Raw genomic sequence first — 25,344 nt, forward strand, 5'->3', positions numbered from 1 at the left:
TGTATGATGATTTCTCGTTCTATTTCTGCCACCTACTGGTTCTGCCAAGTGACCCTGCCAAGTCTCTCTACCTGTTCAGATGTGTTTTCTTATATGTAAAATGTAGGTTTTGAACTTGGATTTGTGGTCTTTCTAGCTTTCTGTGATTTTAGGCTTGGATAAAGTATGTAGGCTGCTTACCTTTTTCAAATCCAACTTCTAGTCACTTTAGCCTAACTCCTCGTGGAGTAAGAGTGAGCTTCCCCCAGAATCCACCTCCCCACCTTGCCTTTTTAAAAGAGTTTTGAGCCTCAGTGAAACAAGAATCCCAATCTTTGGAAGGGTCTCAGCTGAGAGTAACTTTGCTAGCTTCCCTTGAAAAAGAGTGTTTGTTGTGTACATTGCTTTCTTTTGAGAAAAAGAATGTGGTTTTCATTATATATGAAAAACTAATACCAGGCTTGGCACAGTGGCTCACGCCTGTAATCCCAGCACTTTGGGAGGCTGAGGCGGGAGGATCACCTGAGGTCAGGAGTTCAAGACGAGCCTGGCCAACATGGCAAAGCCCTGTCTCTACTAAAAATGCAAAAATTAGCTGGGTGTGCTGGTGCACACCTGTAATCTCAGCTACTCGGGAGACTGAGGCAGGAGAATTGCTTGAACCTGGGAGGTGGAATATTAAATCCTTCTAATATTTAATGAAAAATCAGCCTTGGAGGTACTGGCCACTGATATTTGCTGAATTTAATCAAGGAATGTTAATTAGAATATGTTTAGGATTTCTATGGTTTTTAGAGGTTTTATAATCTATTTTGTTCTTGCACATCCTCCTCCTCTCTTTTCCCTCCCCCAGAGAAAATCTTTTGTGTGTAGGAGTTGACCAGCTTTCCTTTTCTGTTTCAGGATGCAATTCGAAGTCACAGCGAATCAGGTACTTTTCCATAGTCATTTAGCCAACAATAATGGGCTTTTTTTCTTTATGCGGTGTATCTTCTGTTGGCTTATCCTTGTGTGGATTCTGTTTGTCTTGTCTATTAAGCCTCACCTTCAGCCCTGTCCAGTAGCCCCAACAATCTGAGCCCAACAGGCTGGTCACAGCCGAAAACCCCCGTGCCAGCACAAAGAGAGCGGGCACCAGTATCTGGGACCCAGGAGAAAAACAAAATTGTGAGTATAGACAACAGTACCTCCTGCCACTTAGAGTTCAGTAAGAAAAACTTCGTTGGAAATTAGAGTACTTTTAACTTATTTTGGGAGAGGATTCTAATAAAATACATTTAATGAAGGAGATTATAAATGTCACTGTCATTTTTGGCACACTTGCATCAGACAGTTTGCCAGTGCTATAACTAAAATGGCATTTCTCAAAAGACAAAAATTGGAAGACAAAAAAAGTATGGTTAATATGTTTATCTTTAAAAGATATGGAAACAGATGACATGGGTTGATCCTTTGATGCCCTCATTATCAAAAGATTATTACCATTGCATGGAGTATAATAATGATTTCTACTTGTTTCAGAGGCCTCGTGGACAGAGAGATTCAAGCTATTACTGGGAAATAGAAGCCAGTGAAGTGATGCTGTCCACTCGGATTGGGTCAGGCTCTTTTGGAACTGTTTATAAGGGTAAATGGCACGGTAAGCTTGGGGCCCTCCCTTTACTTACTGCAGGGCTTTGGTGTGAAGTCAAGTTTCAGCCCAGGGGGCCAGGAGGAGGAGAGGACTGAGTGCTCCTGGGCTTACAGCAGTACTTTCCCTTAGATACTTGATTATACCTGAAGATTGAACTTAATTCTTTTTAGACTAAGTTCTTATAAAGCTCCCAGGATAATTCGAAATTAGTGAATAAGACTTGAGCCCTATAATCAAATGTCAGGAGTACTTCTCCTTTAAACTGATTAAATACAGTCTGCACATGGGTCATGCTTGGAAGCTCCTTAAGTGAGTGAGTCTGCTGCTATGGAGGGAGCATGGGTTCTAGAAACTTTAAGCTGGAAAGGACCTTAGAGATTGAAATGGGGGCTGATTTGCCCATGCCCATGCAGTTAGGCATAGGAAAGCCGGAAATCTCCTGAAATAACTTCTCTTTGTCCTGCCCTAGGATTAGTTGTGGGTGTCCCTGTCAAACAGGGAAGGTATAGACTTAATTCTTGAATCTATGTGGAATATTAGTGTTCTTATTTTAATGGAAACACTTTGTCACTTGGAAGAAAGGTACTATTTAACTTATGTAGTTACAGCTTGTGTATTTTGGCAACACTGAACATTTTGGCAACATATTTAGCATTTCTCTGTTAGGTTTTTAATGCCTCTGGCTTTAGGACTTTGGGAAATAATAGGTATTTCCTTGAAAATGCTGCATGTTCCCAAAAAGTCATCTCTTCTAAATTCAGATTGCAATAAAGCAAAAATCACAGAGTCCCTCGGTGTCTATACTTCTACTTTGGATGACACTGGAATTATCTTTAGAGATAAATGTGCAAAGACTGAGAGAAGTTAAAAGTATCGAATGGAGTATTAAAATTCAAGGTACTGAAAATATCAAACACCTCCAGTTTTGAGTACTTGGTGTGTTTTGTTTTGTTTTTTTTTTTTTTTTGAGATAGATTATTGCTCTGTTGCCCAGGCTGGAAGTACAGTGGCACAATCACAGCTCACTGCAGCCTCCAACTCTTGGGCTCAAACAGTCCTCCTTCCTAAGCCTCCCAAGTAGCTGGGACCACAGGTGAATGCCCAGCTAATTTGTTTTACTTTTTGTAGAGACAAGGTCTCACTATGTTGCCCAGGCTGGTCTCCAACTCCTGGACTCAAGCAGTCCTCTTGGGTCTCTCAAAATGCTGGGATTACAGGCATGAGCCACTGTGCCCGGCCTTACCATGTGCTCATTAATGCATGGTTTTTACCACTTGTAATTAATCATCTGACCAATTTCTAGTTCCTTAAGAGGATTGGCACCCGACTGAACATTTGTAAAGTACATGCAGAATGATTCCTTTTCCTTTGAAAATTGCATCTGGCTGGGCAGGGTGGCTCATGTCTGTAATCCCAGCACTTTGGGAGGCTGAGGCAGGCAGATCACTTGAGCCTAGGAGTTCAAGAACAGCTTGGGCAACATCGTGCAACCTCATCTCTACCAAAAATTAGGTAGATGTGATGGCACTCGCCTGTAGTCCCAGCTACTCGGAAGGCTGAGGCAGGAAGATTGCTTGAGCTCAGGAGGTGAATGTTGTAGTGAGCTGAATACAGTGAGTACACACTACTGTACTCCAGCCTGGGTGAAAGGGCAAGACCCTGTCTCAGAAAAAAAAAAAAAAGAAAATTGCATCTAGTATGTACTACTGGGCTGCCTCTTGGGTCCCAGAGAAATGATACTGTTGTAGAATATTTATTTATATGTATTTAGAGACAAGATCTGGCTCTGTTGCCCAGGCTGGAGTAGTGGCACAATCTTGGCTTACTGCAGTCTCTGCCTCCTGGGCTCAAGCTAGCCATCCTCCTGCCTCAGCCTCCCAAGTAGCTGGGACTACAGGCACATGCCACCACACCCGGCTAATTTTTGTATTTTTTGTAGAGATGGGATTTCACCATGTTTCCCAGACTGGTCTCGAAACCATGAGCTCAAGCGATCCGCCTGCCTCGGCCTCCCAAACTACTGGGATTGCAGGTGTGAGCCACTGTGCTCAGCCAGTTGCAGAATATTTTAGATGGCATAAATATCTCCAGGATTCCTTAGGAAAGAAGAACACAAGCACTTTGTGGGATAGAGCGCTTATTTGTGTCTGAGATAACAAGGCTGCTAGTAACTGTAGGAGGCAGAGCAATGGATATTGCATTTATTGCTTCTGTTAGCATTAGATCATTTTTATATCACATTTTAAAAGCCCCAGCTAAAAGCCAGCGGATGAAGTTTAAGTTGTACCCAAGTTTAATTTTCCTCTGGTTGAGCACTTTCATTTGGGGATTCATAATTTTTCAAGGCATTGGTACGTGGTACTGCTTCTGAGCTTTGTCTTCTCTCAATAGGGTGAGCTTTCAAACTATGATAAAGATTATTTGTTACAGTGTTACTTCCATAAAGACTGCTATTAGAACGTACCTAACTTGTTTTTAAGATTCTAGGTTTTTTAGGCCGGGCGCGGTGGCTCACGCCTGTAATCCCAGCACTTTGGGAGGCCGAGGTGGGTGGATCACGAGGTCAAGAGATCGAGACCATCCTGGCTAACACGGTGAAACCCCGTCTCTACTAAAAATACAAAAAATTAGCCGGGCGTGGGGGTGGGCGCCTGTAGTCCCAGCTACTCGGGAGGCTGAGGCAGGAGAATGGCGTGAACCCGGGAGGCAGAGCTTGCAGTGAGCCAAGGTCGTGCCACTGCACTTCAGCCTGGGTGACAGAGCGAGACTCCATCTCAAAAAAAAAAAGATTCTAGGTTTTTTAAGTCAGAAAGTCTCAAAAGTCAGAGGAGTGAGGAGCAGTGGACTTTTATGCCATGCTTTCAGAAAGCAAGCCCTGGTCTATGAATGAAGAAGAAAAATGAGTGGTCCAGGAAACATAATTTCTAGATTGTTTTGTGCAATACTTTTTCCCCCCCATATTCTAGTTCCTGTATACAGTATATCTGTTCAGTATCTTAAAAATTACAACTGTTTTCTTGATTTTGATCGAAGATTTTTTTAACTCAGCCCACCCACTTGTGGAAGTAAAGCAGAAAGGGTCTCAAAGCAACTCAGAGGCCTCAGGTGCATGATCTAAAACTCAACATATTTATTTAAAGCAGCATCTGTCAGGCCCAAAGCTCACAACCTCCTTCTGAGCATTAAATTTGGCATCAAGGCTGGGTGCGGTGGCTCATGCCTGTAATCCCAGCACTTTGGGAGGCCAAGGCAGGCAGATCATTTGAGGTCAGGAGTTCAAGACCAGCCTGACCGACATGGTGAAACCCTGTCTCTACTAAAAATATAAAAATTAGCCGGGTGTGATGGCGTGCGCCTGTAATCCCAGCTACTTAGGAGGCTAAGGCAGGGAATTGCTTGAACCCAGGGGGCGAGGTTGCAGTGAGCCAAGATCACGCCACAGCACTCCAGCCTGGGTGACAGAATGAGACTCCATCTCAAAAAAAAAGAAAAGAAAAATTCTTGCTCTAGGCCAGGTGTGGTGGTTCACACCTGTAATCCCTAGCACTTTGGGAGGCTGAGGTGGGAGGATCACTTTAGCCCAGGAGATCGAGACCAGCCTGGACAACATAGTGAGACCCTGTCTCTACAAAAAACACAGTTAGCTGAACATGGTGCTGTGTGTCTGTTGTCCCTGCTACTCGAGAAACTGAGGCAGGAGGATCACTTGAGCCTGGGAGATAGAGGCTGCAGTGAGCCATGATAACACCACTGCACTCCAGCCTGGGCAACAGAACAAGACCCTGTGTCCAAAAAAAAAAAGAAACTTAAGGAGTTTATATTCTAGTGGAGACAGTAAACAAGAAAAGTAGAATATATAGTGTGCTGTAATTGCTAAGGAGAAAAATGGAGGAAAGGAGATATGGAGTGGCAGTCCCAGTTCAATGTTTTTTAGTAGGTTGGTCAGGGAGGAATCTGCCAAGAAAGTGGCATTCGCATGGAGGGTGAGGGTGGGTGGTGCAGATATCTAGGGAAGCAGCAACATCAGGTGCAAAGTGGACCACTCACCTGGCCTGTTCAGAGAACTCAAGGAGATCTTATGGCTTCATTTAGAGTGAGTGAGAGGTATACTAATAGGATTGAGGTCCAGTGGTAGGGTGTTTTAGGGTCCTGTAAAGACTATCATTTGGGTTAAATGGGATCTGGGGTTGTAGGAGACCTTTAGGAGGTTTGGCAAGCCTTTGTTTGAAAATGAGTGTGATGAGAGAGCTCATTATCTGTCTGAGAGCCCATTCTATCTCCAGGTAGTTCCTACTAGTAGAAAATAGTTTGATTGGGTGCAGTGGCCCACATCTACAACCCCAACACTTTAGGAGGCTGAGGCGGGAGAATCACTTGAAATCAGGAGTTTGAGACCAGCCTGGGCAACATGAGACCCTTGTCTCTACAAAAAATTTTAAAAATTAGCTAGGCGTGGTGGTGCACACCTGTATTGTAGTCCCAGTTACTTGGGAGGCTGAGGTGGGAGGATCCCTCGAGCCCAGGAATTTGAGGCTGCAGTGAGCAGTGATGGTGCTGCTGCACTCCAGCCTCGGTAACAGAGCAAGAGCCAGAGTGGGGCGAGGGAAGGGCATGGAATAGTTCTTCATTAGAGTTGAAATCCGTTTTCCTATAATGTTTGTTCATTGATCCTAGCAGACTGAATGAATCCCTTTCATGGCAGTCCTTGGATTATTTATATGTAAATGAGGGGAATGCTGCAGTATAGAACATTGCTTCTGGATTTCATAAGAAATTGCAAATAATCTGTTACCATAACTGTGTTAATGAGAGCTGGCTGGCAGATGGATCCCTATGGGCACTGTCTTTGGTTGACCCTGTTCAGTCTTCCCATCAGTGACTTAATCAGAGGTGTGATATGTATTTGCATAGTAGTGAGGATTTAGAAAAGTGAGAAGAGTTCAACTGGCTAGGATGATGGAAAAAAGAAAAGATCAGCTTTTAACAGAGATAAGTCATATTCATTGTTCCAAAAAGTAGAACTGGAGGGGTAAGATGTGGCTTAATGATAATGTGTGTGGAAATTGCTAAGGAAGTTCAGCCGACTGCAAGGTCAGAGTAAGTCACTGCGTGGGCTTGGCTCTGAATTCTGAGGTTATATTACTGATAAGGGCCAGAACAGGTGACACCAGAGGGTGGGTTCAGTGACAGCTAGAGCATGCCCAGAGGAGAGCTATAAGAAAGGGAATGGACTACAAAATGAGGTCCTTGAAATAGGAAGGTCCTTAGAAGCAGTTCCCCCTGAGTGATCATCCAGCATCTCCCAAGCCACCTGCCTGAACCCCTAGCCCTGTCCTGTCCCATCCTGTTAAAGACTCTGCCCTTTTCTGGGTCCTGGAGCCTGGGTCATAGTGTTGGCCATTTTCCCAGCACTTCCACTCAGTTGACTGCCTCATTGGGTCAGTTTACCTTCACAGGATTTCTTATCTTCATCCCTTCTTTCTAAGTCCCCACAGTCAGCCATTCTGCTTGTACCTTTCCTGAGCTATTGCAGCAGATTCCTCTGTGGCCTCCCTCTTTCTCTCCTACAGGTGTCCAAATCCTACCCTAGAGTTTACTAAACACAGCTTAGGTTTCTCTCATCCCCCTCACCTCACCTTTATTTCTGATGCGCCCAGTCTGAAACATTCTCTCTCCTATTTACTAAAATCCTTCCCTTGGTTTATATCCCATTTCCTTCAGAAAACCTTTCTGTATTCTCTTTGAAAAGAGATTTACTTAGGCACCTGTAGTCCCAGCTACTTGGAAGGCTGAGGTCGGAAGATTGCTTGAGCCCAGGAGTTCGAGGCCAGCCTGGGCAACATAGTGAGGCCCCATGTCTAAAAAAGAAAAAAAAAAAAAGGAATTTACTCCCCCATCTTGGGGAACCCCTTCTGTTCCAGCACTCCTGTCTTGGCTCCAACTGTACCAGAATGGATACTTATGCAAATGATTGTTGTCCTCCTACTCAGGGCTGGATATTATACACATTTGCCATATGGTGTCCCATATGGATCCATTTTTCTAGATAGAAGGTGGCTCCAAACGTAGTGTGGATCTCTCCCATCCAGTCAACAGCACCTTCACCGGCAGCCCGTGGCAAACATGTGCAGGTTAACTGGATGAGAGCCACTTGGGAGGCTGCTGTTAAAACATGGGGACTCGTTGAAACTTTAGATGATAAAACCAGAGATCACAGGGAGACAATTTGGGCCTATCGTGAGAACCATCTCTCTACCAATTTTCTTCCCAAAAATGAAATGAGGAGGGCTGGGTGGGGTGGTTCACGCTCGTAATCCCAGCACTCCAGGAGGCCGAGGCAGGCAGATCATTTGAGGTCAGGAGTTTGAGACCAGCCTGGGCAACATGGTGAAACCCCATCTCCACCCAAAAATACAAAAATTAGTTGGGCATGGTGGAGTGTGCCTGTAATCCCAGCTACTCGGGAGGCTGAGGCAACAGAATCGCTTGTGGAGGTTACAGTGAGCCAAGATTGTGCCACTGCATTCCAGCCTAGGTGACAGAGCGAGTCTCCATCTCAAAAAAAAAAAAGGAAGGAGGAAGGCTCCAACAGAGAGGCTCCAGAAACATTTTTGAAAGTGGCTTTTGGCCAGGCACGGTGGCTCACGCCTGTAATCCCAGCACTTTGGGAGGCTGAGGTGGGAGGCCTCACAAGGTCAGGAGATCAAGACTATCCTGGCTAACACGATGAAACCCCGTCTCTAGTAAAAACACACACAAAAAATTAGCCGGACATGGTGGCGGGTGCCTGTAGTCCCAGCTACTCGGGAGGCTGAGGCAGGAGAATGGCGTGAACCTGGGAGGTGGAGCTTGCAGTGAGCCGAGATTGTGCCACTGCACTCCAGCCTGGGTGACTGAGCGAGACTCTGTCTCAAAAAAAAAAAAAAAAGAAAGAGAGTGGCTTTTAAATTTATAGCACTCTAAAGTGGAATGGATCCCTGGATGTGTCTAAAGTTATATCAAGAGGCTGGTTTTACAGTGCTTGACAATCAGTTGTCAGTATTGTAGGTAGAACAGCAATTGGAGTCAGACTGGGGTTTTGATCTTGGCTGCAGCGTTCTTTGTTTTTTGGCTGTATGACCTTGGGCAAGTGACTAAACATCTCTGCTTGTTGTCTGTGAAGATAAATTATTTACGTCATAGGGCAACTGTGAGGATTAGAAGAGATAAAGTACACACAGTGCCAGGATTCAGTATTATTAGAATTACTTTTTAATGGTATTGAAGGCTTAATTTCAATATATATCTCTGAATTTTTACTAGGGACCATCTTAGGTCTCACTGAAATGTGGATTCAGAGTTCAGCCTCAATAGTTGCTAAATGGCCTGCTTCCTTACACCAGCATCCAGCCCCAGTCATTCTGTATTTGCCAGGCCATTCATATCTATGCACTGATTTCATCCCCACAGGACAAGGTTTTGACCTGTCACACATGACCTCACCTCTGTGGCTTGCCAGGGTTGGTGTGAATAGTTTAACCAAGCCTATTGAAGGCCTAACTGTAGCGATAGCAATTAACCTATGTAACTTTTTTGAGTCATTTGAATTATGTAGAAATTGGACCTGTAATCCCAGCACTTTGGGAGGCCAAGGTGGGAGGATTGCTTAAGCCCAGGAGGTCAAGGCTGCAGTGTGCCACTGCAGTCTAGCCTAGACAACAGAGTGAGACCCTGTCTCAAAAAAAAAAAAAAAAAAAAAAAATTGGAAATTTGTTGTATCTGTGTAGGTATGTGATTCTTTGGATAAATGATTCACTGTATCTTCCTCAAAACTAGGTTATTTGAAAGACTAAGATCATTCAACTGATTGCACTGACTGCCAACTAATTTTGCAGGAGATGTTGCAGTAAAGATCCTAAAGGTTGTCGACCCAACCCCAGAGCAATTCCAGGCCTTCAGGAATGAGGTGGCTGTTCTGCGGTGAGTAGAAAGCTGGCGGTCCAGTCCCTCTGGAGTGCTGGAGTGGGGAGTACAAGGACTGTAGAGTTAGTGGACTGTGCCGCGGGTTGGGACGGGCAGGCGGTTAGGACTCACTGTGGAGTTCCTGTGGTTGGATGCTCCTCCCTTGAGAGCAAAGGGATGTTTCCTTTAGTTTATGTGGTTGTCAAGCCTTTCGAAGAGCCCCTTTTTAGGAGAATACCCTCCTCTGGGCACAGTAAACTCAATAACCCAATTTCTGTCTCTGGGTTTTGGTTTGAGGTGGGCAGAAATAGGCCCTATTTTTACCTTTATTTCCCAGAACCCTCTTTATAGCTGAGTTGCCTCATTTTAGACTTCAGAACAGTCAGCTTTCAAATCTTTCAGTCACTATTTAGACTTGTAGGAATAAGTCATATAATGGAGACTTCTACAGAGGAGTCCTTGTGACCTCCACAGGGAAGGTCATGGAGTGTACATTGATGAAAGAGAATGTCTTCTCTATAAGCAAGGCCGGCACTGAACTGATGGCCCAGTGAACTAATGGTGGGCTTCTGTTTGCTCAGAATGCCACCCAGGTTATCAGCCGTGCCATGTGTTTGTTTTTGGGACTGGGGGTGGTGTTGGGACTGGGGGTGGTGTTGGGACTGGGGGTGGTGTCGAGAGCACAGAACCCAGTGTCCACGGGAAAGCACAATAGACCTCCCTGAGCACTTTCCTCCTCCCTCTCCTCTCTTCCCCTCCCCAGCAAAACACGGCATGTGAACATTCTGCTTTTCATGGGGTACATGACAAAGGACAACCTGGCAATTGTGACCCAGTGGTGCGAGGGCAGCAGCCTCTACAAACACCTGCATGTCCAGGAGACCAAGTTTCAGATGTTCCAGCTAATTGACATTGCCCGGCAGACGGCTCAGGGAATGGAGTGAGTAGATGGTCTGATGCCTCTCTGGGACCCGGGCATCAAATTTGTCCCTAAATTGGAACCAGGATTAGGAAAAGCCTTTTAGTCCATTAAGCGATTCTGTGATATCTTTGCACAAGCCTCTGGCCTGGGCTGGAGGGGCCAATTATCAGGAATGAGTTGTTCAGGTTACAGCTTGGTGGAGTGGCTCACACCTGTAATCCCAGCACTTTGGTAGGCCAAGGCCAGTGGATCACTTGAGGCCAGTAGTTCGAGACCAGCCTTGCCAATATGGCAAAACCCTGTTTCTACTAAAAATACAAGAATTAACCAGGCCTGGTGGCACATGCCTATAATCCCAGCTGCTCAGGAGCTGGGACAAGAGAATCGCTTGAACATGGAAGGCAGAGGTTGCAGTGAGCTAAGATCACGTTACTGCACTCCAGCCTGGGCTGCAGAGCGAGACTCTGTCTCAAAAAAAAAAAAAAAGAGAAGTTCAGGTTCCTCCTTGGGACTGAACTTCCCCCTTGGGGCTCAGATTCGGGCTCTGCCTGCTACCCTGGCTTTATCAGAAACCTGAGAATATAGTGGGGTGCATGTACCTTCTGCTTGGACAGCTGTGGCAATGCCTTCTGCTCAGCTGAGGCATGGCTGTCCCACATGAGGGTTTAAGCAGATGTCGTTTTTGGGATAATTTTTTTATTTAATTAAAAACTTTTTCCTGGCCAGGCACAGTGGCTCATGCCCGTAATCCCAGCACTTTGGGAGGCTGAGGCAGGTGGATCACGAGGTCAGGAGTTTGAGACCAGCCTGGCCAATATGGTGAAATCCCATCTTTACTAAAAATACAAAAATTAGCTGGTTGTGGTGGCACGCGCTTATAATCCCAGCTACTCGGGAGGCTGAGGCAGAAGAATCACTTCAACCCGGGAGGGAGGCGGAGGTTGCAGTGAGCGGAGATCGTGCCATTGCACTCTAGCCTGGGCGACAGAGCCAGACTCCATCTAAAAAAACAAAAACAAAACAAAACAAAAAAACACACTTTTTTCCTTAGAGACACAGGTTCTCACTCTGTCACCTATGCTAGAGTGCAGTGGCGCAATCATAGCTCACTGCATCCTTGAACTCCTGGGCTCCAGCTATCCTCTTGGCTCAGTCTCATAGGTTGCTGGGACTGCAGGCACATGCTACCGTGCCCAGCTAATTTTCGTGTATTTTGTAGAGTCGGAGGTCTCACTGTGTTGCCCAGGCTGGTCTCAAACTGGCCTCAAGTGATCCTCCCACCTTTCCTGGCTAGCCTAGGGTAGTGCTTCTCAAACTTTTCCTCTGAAGTAGAGGAACTCCTTGTACCCCTAGACATCTGGGAGTTACTAAGCTATAGCTGTGCTTGCAAGTCCTACATAAATTCTCATACTGTCTTTAAAATTCATATGGAAGTTGCCTTCTGTGTATTTTAAGAAATGGAATGACTTTTCAGAAAAATTGAGATATAATTCATATATCATAAAATTCCCCCTTTTAAAATGTACACCTACCTCAGTGTTTTTCTGGTATTGAGTTGTGCAGCCACCACCACCACTGTCTAATTTTAGAACATTTTCATTATCCCGGAAAGAAACATATGCCCATTGTATTAGTCTGTTTGGGTTGCTCTAAAGGAAGACCTAAGGGTGGGTAATTTATAAAGAAAAGAGCTTTATTTGACTCGGGGTTCTGCAGACTGTACAAAAAGCATGACACCAGCATCTGCGTCTGGTGAGGCCCCCAGGAAGCTTTTACTCATGGCAGAAGGCAAGGGGAGCCACATGTAACGTGGTGAGAGAAAGCAAGAGAAAGAGCATGGAGGGAGGTCCCAGACTCTTTAATAACCAGGTTTCATGTGAACTAATAGTGTGTGAACTCACTCATTACCGCAGGGAGGCACCGAGCCGTTCGTGAGGAATCCATCCCCATTGACCCAAACACCTGCCACTTAGGTCCCACCTCCAACACTGGGGATCACATTTCAACTTGAGATTTGGAGTGGACAGATATCCAAACGATATACCCATTAGCGGTCACCCAATACCTCCCACCCACTCGCAGTCTACTTTCTGTTTCTATGGATTTTGCCTCCTTTATAGTTTAATATAAATGGAATCATGTAAGATATAATATAGTCAGGTAACATATAATGATGTTTCGGTCAGTGACCACATATAGGAAGGTGGTCCCACAAGATTATAATACTGTATTTTTACTGTGCCTTTTCTATGTTTGGCTATGTTTAGAGACACAAATACTCACCATGTTACAACCAGCTACAGTATTCAGTACACTGAGGGCCATACAGCTTTGTAGCCTAAGTGCAACAGGCTATATACCATTTAGCCAGGGTGTGTAGAAGGCTGTACTATCTTGGTTTGTGTGAGTACACTTTATGAAGTGTGCATGATGACAAGTTGGCTAACAACACATTTCTCAGAAGGTATCCCTGCTGTTAAGTGATGCTTGGCTGTATATAATACATAAGATATGGTATTGTATGCCTGGGCTCTTAGACCTAGAATAGTATTTTCAAGGTTAATCCAGGTTGTGTAGCATGTGTCACTCCTTCATTCCTTTCTGTGTCTGAGTAACATTCCATTGTATGGATATGCCACATTATTCATTCATCATTTATGGACATTGGGTTATCAGAATTACTTTAGAGGAAAACTGATGCTTGAAGAAGTGTCAGCAATGGTCAGGCGCCAGGGGCCCATGCCTGTAATCCAAGCATTTTGGAGGCCAACGTGGGAGGATCACTTGAGCCCAGGAGTCAAGACCAGCTTGGGCAACACTGCAAGACCCTGTATCTACCCAAAAAAAAAAAAGGCGGCGTGGTGGCACATGCCTGTGGTCCCAGCTACTGGGAGGTGGGAGGATCACTTGAGCCCAGGAGGTTAAGGCTGCAGTAAGCTACGACTGCACCACTGCACTCCAGTCTCCAAAAAAAAAAAAAGAAAGTGTAAGCATATTTGTGCTGTGGCCTCACAGGTAAGCCGTGATGTGAACCAGGCTGAACAGCACAGAGTCTATCCCTGTGTGTAACACTCCTTGGAGCCAGGCCTTCAGTGGCTTTACTTCTTAGCCGTAGTTTAAAACTGCTTTCTACCCATGCCCCTCAAACTTATTTTTAATAATTTCTTTTCCCTTCACAGCTATTTGCACGCAAAGAACATCATCCATAGAGACATGAAATCCAACAGTATCCTTTGGTTGTTGAGTTCATTTGACTGCTCGGTTCTAAATTTAGGGAAACAGAAGGGAGCCTTTCTATCACAAGTGGCTCTCCGTGCCAGGGGATATCTTTTAAAGGAAAGAGGCAGAGGACAGGAAAACAGAAAAGTCAGAAAATTAGTAGGCTTGGCCTGCCCCTCAGCAGCTTATGCCTCACCTGGACTGATGAGAGCAATGTTTAGGTTAGGTTCCTTTCTGAGTTTATCTCAGCAAAAGTGATTTGGAGAGATTTCCATAAGCTTGAAATAGGCATAATTTTGTCACACTATTAGTAAATTTAACCTGAGGGGGATTGGGCTTTTGTCTTATGTTTATTTCTAGTTTGTGGCCAGTGTGTGTATGTCTATCTGCTTGTTATGTGGATAGCAAGTAGCTACAAGCCAAATGTTGAAAGGTTTCCAAAATCACTATTTAAAATGGTCTTTCTTGACTGGGCGTGATGGCTCACACCTATAATTCCAGTACTTCGGGAGGCTGAGGCAGGTGGATCACTTGAGGCTAGGAGTTTGAGACCAGCCTGGCCAATGTGGTGAAACCCCATCTCTAAATTTAAAAATTAGCTGAGCGTGGTGGCACGTACCTATAATCCCAGCTACTCAGGAGGCTGAGGCACGAGAATTGCTTGAACCTGGGAGGCAGAGGTTGCAGTGAGCTGAGATCACACCACTGCACTCCAGCCTTGGGGACAGAGCAAGGCTGTGTCTCAAAAAAATAAATGAATAAAATGGTCTTTCTCAAAGGTACATAAGTGGGTTCCTCAGAAGTCACTGTTAGAAGAGGAGAGGGGTTGTTTTTATAGAAGAGTAAATGAAGAAAGGTATTTTTAATGCTGTGAGGCGTGAAATTTAACAATTTTGAATCTGCCACCCTCCACCAGCCTTTCCTTGTGAAAGAAAGATGGCATTACAGCCCACGCTTTGCCTCTTGAGCAGTGAGAGGCATGATAGTTGTGTTGGATTATGGGACATGGCCTATTTTAGGTACATGTCTGAGGTGTGGAACGCCTTTCAGTGGTGGGTTTTTTAGCAGGCAAACATTATACCATGAAAGCAGACACCACAGATTTAAGGACGTATGAATTCCTGGCCACCAACGTCACAAGTTACTTTGTGTGTGTTTTGTTTTTTAATTTTTTGTTCTCTCTTTTTTAATTTTTTTTTCCTCACAAGTTAGACTTAAACTGTATGACTGTATGACTTCTTTACCCAGAAGCGAGCTGACTTTTGTTCTCATTTTGAAGTCACTGAGTGGTACCAATTCTAGTGAGGAATTTCTTATTACAACATTGAACACTCAGTAAGGGATTTGCTATTTTGTTAACCACTCAAGTTTCAGATGATGATTTGAGGGCAGAATACAGGCAGAAATGACTGTAAGCTGTCAGGCCATCCTTGGCCCTCTGGGGAGCACTGGAGTGTGGCCTCTGCTCATCCTGTTAGGGTTTCAAGCACCTGTATTATGTGGAAAGGTCACAAGGCCAGGGACCCAGCACCTAGATGTGCACATGGGGAGAAGAAGTAGGGAAGAAACGCTGGCTTGCTTTTGGCTAGGGCCAAATAATCTGGCACATTGACCAATCCCTGCCTGTCTTCTGGAAGAAGGTGCATTTCAAAAGCACTTTAAAGAATTTCAGAAACCTTAGGAAGTTCAGTGCAGAGAGGCTGTGACAGAGGTAAGGTGGAGAGATTACCGTGTTATAAAAGAACTTTGGGATGTTTTTTCAAAATTAACCTGACCATTCTTTTGAAACCAGAGTCCTTAACAAGCATTGAGATATATTTCTCCATGAAGGCTTAACAGTGAAAATTGGAGATTTTGGTTTGGCAACAGTAAAGTCACGCTGGAGTGGTTCTCAGCAGGTTGAACAACCTACTGGCTCTGTCCTGTGGATGGTGAGAATCTGGGCTCCCACCAGCAGTCTCTGGTGTAGGGCAAAAGGAATGCCTTGGAGATTTATGTGGAAACTTAAAGCATTTCTGTACATTTCCCCAAAATCCACATGACCCCTAGTGACAGCCAGCCTCAGGGCAATTGTAGATTTTCTTGAGGAAGCTGTTGATCAGAACCACTGTGAAGCTTAGTGTGGAGAGGAGTTAATAAGCTGGGTGATAGAAATGCTGGGTCTTGGTCCTTTAAAGACAAGGATTCCTGAGCTGTTTTAACCAGTGCCTGAGTTGGAGTCCTTTGGGGGAAAAGCTATGTGGGGACTGAAGAATGGACTCATTCATAACTAATGAAAGGGACAGCCTGGCCCCTAGATGTCTGTGAGGCCTGTCATATGGTGATAAATGCACTTTTGTCATATGGTGATACATGTAGGCCCCAGAGGTGATCCGAATGCAGGATAACAACCCATTCAGTTTCCAGTCGGATGTCTACTCCTATGGCATCGTATTGTATGAGCTGATGACGGGGGAGCTTCCTTATTCTCACATCAACAACCGAGATCAGGTAAGTCTGTGCTGGTGCTAAAGGACCTAACTCGTGGGAGCCCCTGGGCCTCCTGCCAGCCTAAGCAGCTAGAGGGTTAGGACTTGTTATTATCTGTTGTTCATTTACCCCCCATTAGCTCAGCTGTTTTCTTTCCCTTAGATCATCTTCATGGTGGGCCGAGGATATGCCTCCCCAGATCTTAGTAAGCTATATAAGAACTGCCCCAAAGCAATGAAGAGGCTGGTAGCTGACTGTGTGAAGAAAGTAAAGGAGGAGAGGCCTCTTTTTCCCCAGGTAAGGCTCAGGGCTGCTAGAACGTGATTAAAGCATGGGTTGGTTCTTAAAGATGGCAATATAAGGTGGGAGTATTTTGTTTTGTTTTATAGGGAGGGGACCCAGGTCCTCTACAAGATGGTGGGGGGCAGGGTACATCCTGTGTCTTTGAGACACGGCTAATGAGAGCATTCTTGGGCTTTGTTTCAGATCCTGTCTTCCATTGAGCTGCTCCAACACTCTCTACCGAAGATCAACCGGAGCGCTTCCGAGCCATCCTTGCATCGGGCAGCCCACACTGAGGATATCAACGCTTGCACACTGACCACGTCCCCGAGGCTGCCTGTCTTCTAATTGACTTTGCACCTGCCTTCAGGCTGCCAGGGGAAGAGGAGAAGCCAGCAGGCACCACTTTTCTGCTCCCTTTCTCCAGAGGCAGAACACATGTTTTCAGAGAAGCTGCTGCTAAGGACCTTCTAGACTGCTCACAGGGCCTTAACTTCATGTTGCCTTCTTTTCTATCCCTTTGGGCCCTGGGAGAAGGAAGCCATTTGCAGTGCTGGTGCGTCCTGCTCCCTCCCCACATTCCCCGTGCTCAAGGCCCAGCATTCTTTAGATGCGCAAGTGGATGTTGATGGTAGTATAAAAAGCAGGGGCCCAGCCCAGCTGTTGGCTACATGAGTATTTAGAGGAAGTAAGGTAGCAGGCAGTCCAGCCCTGATGTGGAGACACATGGGATTTTGGAAATCAGCTTCTGGAGGAATGCATGTCACAGGCGGGACTTTCTTCAGAGAGTGGTGCAGCGCCAGACATTTTGCACAGAAGGCACCAAACAGCCCAGGACTGCCAAGACTCTGGCCGCCTGAAGGAGCCTGCTTTGGTACTATGGAACTTTTCTTAGGGGACACGTCCTCCTTTCACAGCTTCTAAGGTGTCCAGTGCATTGGGATGGTTTTCCAGGCAAGGCACTCGGCCAATCCACATCTCAGCCCTCTCAGGGAGCAGTCTTCCATCATACTGAATTTTGTCTTCCAGGAGCTGCCCCTATGGGGCGGGGCCGCAGGGCCAGCCTTGTTTCTCTAACAAACAAACAGCCTTGTTTCTCTAGTCACATCATGTGTATACAAGGAAGCCAGGAATACAGGTTTTCTTGATGATTTGGGTTTTAATTTTGTTTTTATTGCACCTGACAAAATACAGTTATCTGATGGTCCCTCAATTATGTTATTTTAATAAAATAAATTAAATTTAGGTGTAATGGCTGTTAACTCCTTTTAAAGTAATTCTGAGCTCACAACTTGAATGCGCCATTTGTTCACCCTCTTCAGGAGCAGAATTCAAGAACAGGAAATGTGCCCAGAGCCTAGGCTGGGAAAGAATTTGTAATTTAACCTTTGTACTCTTTGTAACTCTCTACTGAAGAGTTAAGTATAAAAATTAAGCAGAAAGTACTCTAAACTCAGCTAATACCTTAAGTAATACATTTTATAAACTATTTGGTAGGTACAGCTTTTTTAAAAAAACACAAAAATAGATAAATTTCAGCTTGGAACAAGCTAGTGCTGGTTCACAAGGTTGTGCTCACCCTTCAATTAAAACCAAAATGACTACAAGACTTGCCGTCGGCTCTCTTCAGGACCACTGCTGGGTCAGAATCAGAAACCTTGGGTGCCATGAAATTTTTACAAAATTTCAAATCAAAGCCAGGCTTTGCAGGTAATAGATCACTTGAGTACGAACCACACATTAAGTGCACGTCTATTTGAGTTCTCAATACAATTACCCTGATGGGCATGAACCCACAGGTGAGAGCAGAGGCTTGGTTCCCCTAGAGGGCCCTGGCTGGAAGCCCCAGCACCAACCAGACAGGAGGGCCAGACTGCTACCCAGTACTGTACCTCCTGCTCCTTAAAGAGCCTCCCTAAGGGAGAAGATTTATACTTCCACTTTGTTTGCTGCACATGTGGCAACAAGATTGCTACCCTGATTTGGGACACTTGAGAGAACTCGAAAAAAAATGACCACCCTTAAAGCCCTAGAAAAAAGTTGTTGTATGTTAACAGCTACGCTGCGCTCACTTTGCATTGTGTGTTCTTGAAAGCTCTGTATAAATCAAAATTTTGACCACACACTAAATACACTAGAGAAATACACTATAGAGGAATCCTTTTATAGGGTTGAAGACTCCTTTGGTAAGAAAAATATGCTGCATTAGGGGCAGCTGCAAGTTTACTATATTTCTGGGGAAGAAAAGATCAAAGATAAGAGCCAGGTTTGTTTTTTAAAGCAATCAATCCAAACAGTCTGGGTGTTAGTTGTTACCCCTGAGGGGCTTGAGGTGTAACTATATCAGCTATAAAAATAGCAATTCCATACATTTAATTAGGTTACTTTATATCCTTCACTCTTCTCCATGGCTGTAATAATGGAGAGTGAATGAGACTAAGGCTAAGCCCAACTCCACTCAAATCCAAGCCACACGCCACCTTGGCTGCAGTACAGGGAAGCTCTGCACACCCTGGCTTGGGAAAGTTTCAGCTGATGGAGCCCAAGATGCAGGGCAACCATCTACTCTTTAGGGTTCTGATGACTCTACTCCAGAAAGGTGCATGAAGAGGTCCCCGAGCTCTGTCATGTCGACATCTTCATTGTTGGGGACATGCCGGCTTTCTCGGTTCTCGATGAAATCCCAGAGCCGCACTGAATTAAAGAACTGCAAAAACAGCCAGTGGACATGCCTGGTTACTGCTAAGAGCAACAAGAAGGCTGCGTTGCTTGATCGTTCTTTTGCCTATCCCATTTCTCTGCCAGGAACAGTACCTGGAAATGCCCACAGCTGCTAAGTGTCCCCGACTAGAGATGGCTAAAGTCCTTACCCTCACAGTGCCTTGAGAACTGAGCTGTTTCCGAGGTTTTTCAGGCTCTGCTAGCCGCCCATCAGGGTAAGCATGGCGATAAAGACATTTGCTTCCAAATGGGCAGGTCCCCTTGCCTTGTTCAAAGTATTTACAGGCTTTTTTCCTGAAAAGCAGAAAGAAAAAGTCAAGAGGCTGGTGGGAAAATGAGGGGTCCAGATTGGGCCACTGCCTTCCTCCATCCTTACCCTTACGCCAGAGGTAGGTCAGCCTCACATTCTAGGTGGGGCAGCTGAGGCTGGGAGAGGTTGAGTGATTTGTCTCAGGTCACACACAGCTGGGATTCTGATTTCCAAGCAGAATAGGAAGTATCGCCACTTACCTGCAGCCTTGCAAAGGATATTAACCTGCCAGGGGACTGGCTGTGTGGAGACTGCAGTGCTCCACAGGCCCTCCGGCAGCTCCAGAGCACCTCCTGGGTCACCACAGAGCTAAGCCAGGCCTGGTCACTCCTCTGGGCACTAAGGTCTGAAGCTGGGCCACTTATCTCTGCTCAAAGTTCCCTAGGTACCCCACCAAGCCAAGTCTCCCCTTCCTCCTGGCCGCAGTGCTGTCAAGGTGGCTACAGGGAAAGCAGAGGGTTTTAGCAACTGCCTAAAGCCATAGGTCTCCTTCCAGTTTTCCTGTCTCCAACCTCGGCACCAGGGAGGGCTTCTTCATGTGCTTTGGACCCCTTCTCTGAACAATGTTTTTCAATGCATAAAACACATGGGTCTACAGCATACAGTTACCAAACAGTTCAAAATGTTTTCCCTCTCTCTGAATTCTACCATTCTCCCCACAGACCTCTATGTTAAGAACCCTGCCCAAGGAAACTCAATCAAATGAATTCCCATTTTGCTCAAATGAATTCTGCTTTATCCAATCATAAAGGACCCCAAACTGAAGTTAAAAAAAAAAAAAAAGATACCCAAGAATCCAGAGGGCCATCTCGGAGTACAGAGGAAGGGGAAAGTCACAGAAATAAAGCCAAACAACAGAAAGGGCACACTGCTGTCAGGGGCAGCTGGGGTGTGTGACAGCGGGAGACAAGAACAGGGAAAGGAGGCTCCTGAATCCAGTGGTTTTCTGTCTTGTCAGATGGGAATGGCCACAGGCCAGTGGTGAAGTTCTCTGAGGACGGCTTCATAGCAGCATAAAGAAAAGCCCTCTGGCCGAGTGCGGTGGCTCACACCTGTAATTCCAGCATTTTGGGAGGCCAAGGTGGGTGGATCACTTGAGGTCAGGAGTTTGAGACCAGCCTGGCCAACACAGCAAAACCCCATCTCTACTAAAAATCCAAAAATGAGCTGGGTGTGGTGGCGGGCACCTGTAATCCCAGCTACTCGGGGGGCTGAGGCAGGAGAATTGCTTCAACCCGGAGGTGGAGGCTGCAGTGAGCCAAGATCATGCCACTGCACTCCAGCCTGGGAGATAGAGTGAGACTTCGTCTTGGTGGGGGGGGTGGGGGCGGGGGGGGGGGCATGGGTAGAGAGAAAAAGCTCCCTTGCCAGCTGATCTGATTTGAGCACAGGTGGCTGCAGAGCAGGTGTGTGGACCACACATCCTCCAGGCCCCTGCCTGCCTGGAGTTCTGAGCAGACTTCAAATGACCCTGAGCAGTTTGCTCTCACCAGAGCCTGCTGGACAACTCCAGAGCATCCTAGCACACTGGTTATGAACTCGATCAGGTCAAACACATTATATGCTGGTCCCCACTCTCACAAGAATATTACTCTTTTTCCTCCCCCAGGCTTATCTGGTCACCAAGGCCAAAAGCCGCCAGTTCACTCTGACACTCACTCTGTGTCCTTGGCTCTCACACCCAACTGTGTTCATTGTTTACAAATCACTTCCCAATCTCCCCTTCCTTTGGGTTCCCACACTTGTGGAAGCCTCTGGGACCTGCCTGCCAGGGCCACTTCCTCACTGGCCTCCCTCCCACTCCCACCAGTTTACCACCTTCAGAGTACCACGGAGGAGCTTCCCAACCTTTTTTTTTTTCTTTAAAGAGATGAGGTCTCCCTATGTCTCCCCTGGACTTAAGCAATCTGCCCTCCTCAGCCTCCCAAAGTGCTGGGATTACAGGCATGAGCCACTGTGCCTGGCCCCAACCTGTCCTTAAAGACCATGGTCACACTGGGATTCAAGTGTCCCTTAGATTCCAGTCTGTCTGTAGGTCCCACCACATCCTTCTACACACCTGTTTCAATGCCAGGAGCCACTCCCAGTGTCCTCCAGACACAAAACCTACACCCTTCTGTGCCCATGTCCTTCCATCACTTCCCCCTACAGACAGGTGCTTCCTGCTTCATGGTTCAGGCTCCCATGCTGCTTCCCCTGGCAGCCCCTGGTGGATCCAAGTGCTTTCTCTGTGGTGATAGATGGTCCCTCATGAAGAACTGGTCACCAGCAAACCTGTATCATAATTGCCCTTTTGCAGTTTCCCATGAAGTTGTCTTACTTGGCCGGGCACAGTGGCTCACACCTATAATCCTAGCACTTTGGGAAGCTGAGGTGGGTGGATCATCTGAGGCCAGGAGTTCAAGACCAGCCTGGCCAACATGGCGAAACCCCATCCCTACTAAAAAAATACAAAAATTAGCTGGGTGTCGTGGCGCACACCTGTAATCCCAGCTACTCGGGAGGCTGAGGCAGAAGAATCACTTGAACCCTGGAGGCGGAGGTTGCAGTGAGCTGAAATCACGCCATTGCCAGCCTGGGTGACAGAGAGAGACTCAAAAGAAAAAAGAAATTGTCTTACTAATCTCTACATCCCCCAGTGGTGCTTAGCTGGAAGGTACCTGACCCATAGTGAGTACTCAGTAAATGTTTGTGGACTGCAAAAAACACAGTCATTAAAGGAAAGCAAAGCAAGGAAAGATCCAAATAGCAATAACAATTTCCAGACTGCTTTTCAGCAGAGCCCCTTTCTATAGGCCGGGGCCCTTTTCTACAGGCTGGGACCCCTCTGCTTGCCACGCCTGCCCTCTTGTGGACACATAGGAAGACTGTCTGAGGAAAAAATGGTGTTAAAAAAAAAAAAAAAAATCAAGCTTTAGTAAACTAATATGCAACATAAAGGAACCATTAAAAAAGGTAATGCATAGTTTCACTTTTAGTATGACAAGTAAACTTCTACCACACCCAACCCTCCTGCAGATAAGTCTTAACACAAATATTTCAAGAAGACCTGAAGGCACCGGAGAATGAACAAACGCAGTTAGATTCTTTGGAGGAGTAAACACAAAGAAGAATAGCAATGGCAAAGGCTAAATTACCTTTTTTAAAAAAGGTAGCTTTTGTGGCTCACATCTGTAATCCCAGCACTTTGGGCGGCCGAGGCAGGTGGATTGCCTGAGCTCAGGAGTTCGAGACCAGCCTGGGCAACACAGTGAAACCCTGTCTCCACTAAAATACAAAAATTAGCCAGGCGTGGCGGCATGCGCCTGCAGTCCCACCTTCTTGGGAGGCTGAGGCAGAAGTGCTTGAACCCGGAAGGCGGAGGTGGCAGTGAGCTGAGACTGTGCCACTGCACTCCAGCCTGGGCTACAGAGCAAGACTCCATCTCCAAAAAAAAAAAAAAAAAAAAAAGAAAAAAGAAGTAGCTCTTATCCTGGAGCAGGCCAAAATCATAACCACATGGGGTGGCTAAAACTCCAAGGGGAAATCCATCTTTCTGGCCTGAAGAACTAAAAGACAAGAGTTCAAGGAAATCACAGCCATTGGAAAGTGAGGAAGCAATCCCACAAAGTAAGGGGCCTGTGAAAACGTGCTCAAAGGCTGTGTATAAACTCTGCCCAAATCTGACTAACTCCCGAACCACACAGGAATGCGACAAAGTCAGCTACGAATGCAAAACCAGAACTGAGATCTGAACTGCTACCTGGGTTTGAGTTCAAACAATTTACCTGCCTGTTAAAAACTGCAACACTTGGCTGGGCGCAGTGGCTCATGCCTGTAATCCCAGCACTTTGGGAGGCCGAGGTGGGCGGATCACCTGAGGTCAGGAGTTCAAGACCAGCCAGGCTAACATGGTGAAACCTTGTTTCTACTAAAAATACAAAAAATTGGCCAGGCGCAGTGGTGCATGCCTGTAATCCCTGCTACTCGGGAGGCTGAGGCAGGAGAATCGCTTGAACCCGGGAGGCAGAGGTTGCGGTGAGTCAAGATTGCACCATTGCACTCCAGCCTGGGCAACAAGAGTGAAACTCCGTCTCAAAAAAAAAAAAAAAAAAAAAAAAATCAACACTTTACAGATAAACGGTAACAGAATCCTAAGTCTCTCTACAATGTAATATTTACAATGTCAAGGATAAAATCTAAAATTACTAGACATACGAAGAATCAGGAAAATGTGATCCATTCTTAAAAGACAACAGAGGTCAACTTCAAGATAACAAGGATTTCAAAGTAGCTGCTACAACTATGTTCAAGGAGATGAAAAGAAAAAAAGATTGAAAAAAAATGAACATCCCCACAGATCTATGAACAATATAAAAAAACTATCATAAATGGAAGTAGAGTCCCAGCAGGAAAAGAAAAAACAAGACAGAAAAAAAGTTAATGAAACAATAGCTAAAATTTCTCTAATCTTGGGGAGTGACATAAATGTAGAGAAAAACCACTCCACTCCTAGGCAAAATATCAACATGCTGACAACCAGGATAAAGAGGAAAACTTGAGGTCGGGCACGGTGGCTCATGCCTGTAATCCCAGCACTTTGGGAGGCCGAGGCAGGAGGATCACTTGAGCCTAGGAGTTCAAGACCAGCCTGGGCTACATGGCAAAACCTTGTCTCTACCAAAAAAATTAGCCAATTAGCCGGGCATGGTGGCGCACACTACTGGTGGCCCCAGCTACTCAAGAGGCTCCTGCTTGAGCCCAGGAGGCTGAGGCTGCAGTGAGCTGAGATTGCACCACTGCACTCCAGCCTGGGCAACAGAGTGAGACCCTATCTCACCGAAAAAAAATAAAAACAAAAAAAAAAAACACCAAAACTAAACAGGTCCACATCACCATGTCCTTGCTCATTGCTGCATCCCAGAGCCCAGCATGGTGCCTGAGAGAAGGAAGAGAGGAAGAGGCCCCTAAGACCACACTCCTGGGAGGGAGAACGAGAACACGGGCTAACAGCAGAGACAGGCAGGCAGCAGGGGCATGTCGAAACTCAAAAGCACTTACCCCATCCCCTGTTTGAAAGCTTCAATCAACTCGTTCTTTTTATTCTGATCTTCCACCCAATAAACACTTGGAATTACAAACTCTGATATCACACGGCATTCTGGACAAGACCTGAAATAAGAATTAGATTACTAAGGGAGAAGTCATGTTACGAAGCCTGGGCACGCTCTCTGCTAAACCTCTTGCTCAACTGCCTGACCACTACAGGCATTTCCTTCACCAGAAATTCCAAAAGATGAAATCACAATCATCCAAGAACCTTATTTACTATTAAAAAAATAGGGTTTCCCAATGAGAACACATGAACACATGTAGGGGAACATCACACACTGGGGCCTGTCGGGGCAGGGGCAAGGGGAGGGAGAACATCAGCACAAATAGCTAATGCATGCGTGGCTGAAAACCTAGGTGATGGGTTGAGAGGTGCAGAAAACCACCTTGGCACATGGATACCCATGTAACAAAGCTACACATTCTGGACATGTATCCCAGAACTTAAAGCAAAAAATACACACACACACACACACATATATATATAGGGTTTCCTCAACAAAAAAGACAGATGAAATAAGAACCCTCATACACTGCTGGTGAGAATGTAAAATGGTGCAGCCACTTTGAACAGAGTCTGGCAGATTCTCCAACAGTTTAATGTAGAGTTATTATACCATAAAACCTAGCAATCCCACGCCTAGGTGTATACCCAAGAGAAATGAAAACACATGCCCACCCAAAACTGTGTTCACAAATGTTGACAGCAGCATTATTCATAATAGTTGCAAAGTTAAAACAGCCTAAATGTCCACTAGCTGAGGAATGGATGAGGGA

The 25,344-nt window shown here is 45.8% G+C and overlaps 2 protein-coding genes across 9 annotated transcripts in view; one reads left to right on the forward strand and one right to left on the reverse strand.

The window, feature by feature from the left end:
* Positions 1-17,697, forward strand: part of RAF1 (Raf-1 proto-oncogene, serine/threonine kinase) — a 79,928-nt gene extending 62,231 nt beyond the window's left edge. For all 8 annotated transcript variants that reach the window (XM_054480351.2, XM_054480352.2, XM_063661711.1 and 5 more), the window contains 10 exons: positions 883-910; positions 1,019-1,146; positions 1,501-1,618; positions 9,487-9,571; positions 10,317-10,493; positions 13,655-13,701; positions 15,507-15,625; positions 16,053-16,184; positions 16,326-16,460; positions 16,650-17,697. In XM_054480351.2, coding sequence (XP_054336326.1) covers positions 883-910; positions 1,019-1,146; positions 1,501-1,618; positions 9,487-9,571; positions 10,317-10,493; positions 13,655-13,701; positions 15,507-15,625; positions 16,053-16,184; positions 16,326-16,460; positions 16,650-16,793 — 1,113 coding nt within the window. In that variant the 3' untranslated portion in view covers positions 16,794-17,697. The remainder of the gene's footprint in view (positions 1-882; positions 911-1,018; positions 1,147-1,500; positions 1,619-9,486; positions 9,572-10,316; positions 10,494-13,654; positions 13,702-15,506; positions 15,626-16,052; positions 16,185-16,325; positions 16,461-16,649) is intronic.
* The window catches only part of MKRN2 (makorin ring finger protein 2), a 28,822-nt gene continuing 21,062 nt past the window's right edge, over positions 17,585-25,344 (reverse strand). The window contains exons 6-8 of the mRNA XM_054480357.2: positions 24,517-24,627; positions 19,316-19,460; positions 17,585-19,152 (exon numbers count right to left, since the gene is read on the reverse strand). Of these exons, the coding sequence (XP_054336332.1) occupies positions 19,015-19,152; positions 19,316-19,460; positions 24,517-24,627 (394 nt within the window). The 3' untranslated portion in view covers positions 17,585-19,014. The remainder of the gene's footprint in view (positions 19,153-19,315; positions 19,461-24,516; positions 24,628-25,344) is intronic.

Source organism: Pongo pygmaeus, chromosome 2 (genome assembly GCF_028885625.2).
Source record: "Pongo pygmaeus isolate AG05252 chromosome 2, NHGRI_mPonPyg2-v2.0_pri, whole genome shotgun sequence".
Classification (NCBI taxonomy): domain Eukaryota; kingdom Metazoa; phylum Chordata; class Mammalia; order Primates; family Hominidae; genus Pongo; species Pongo pygmaeus.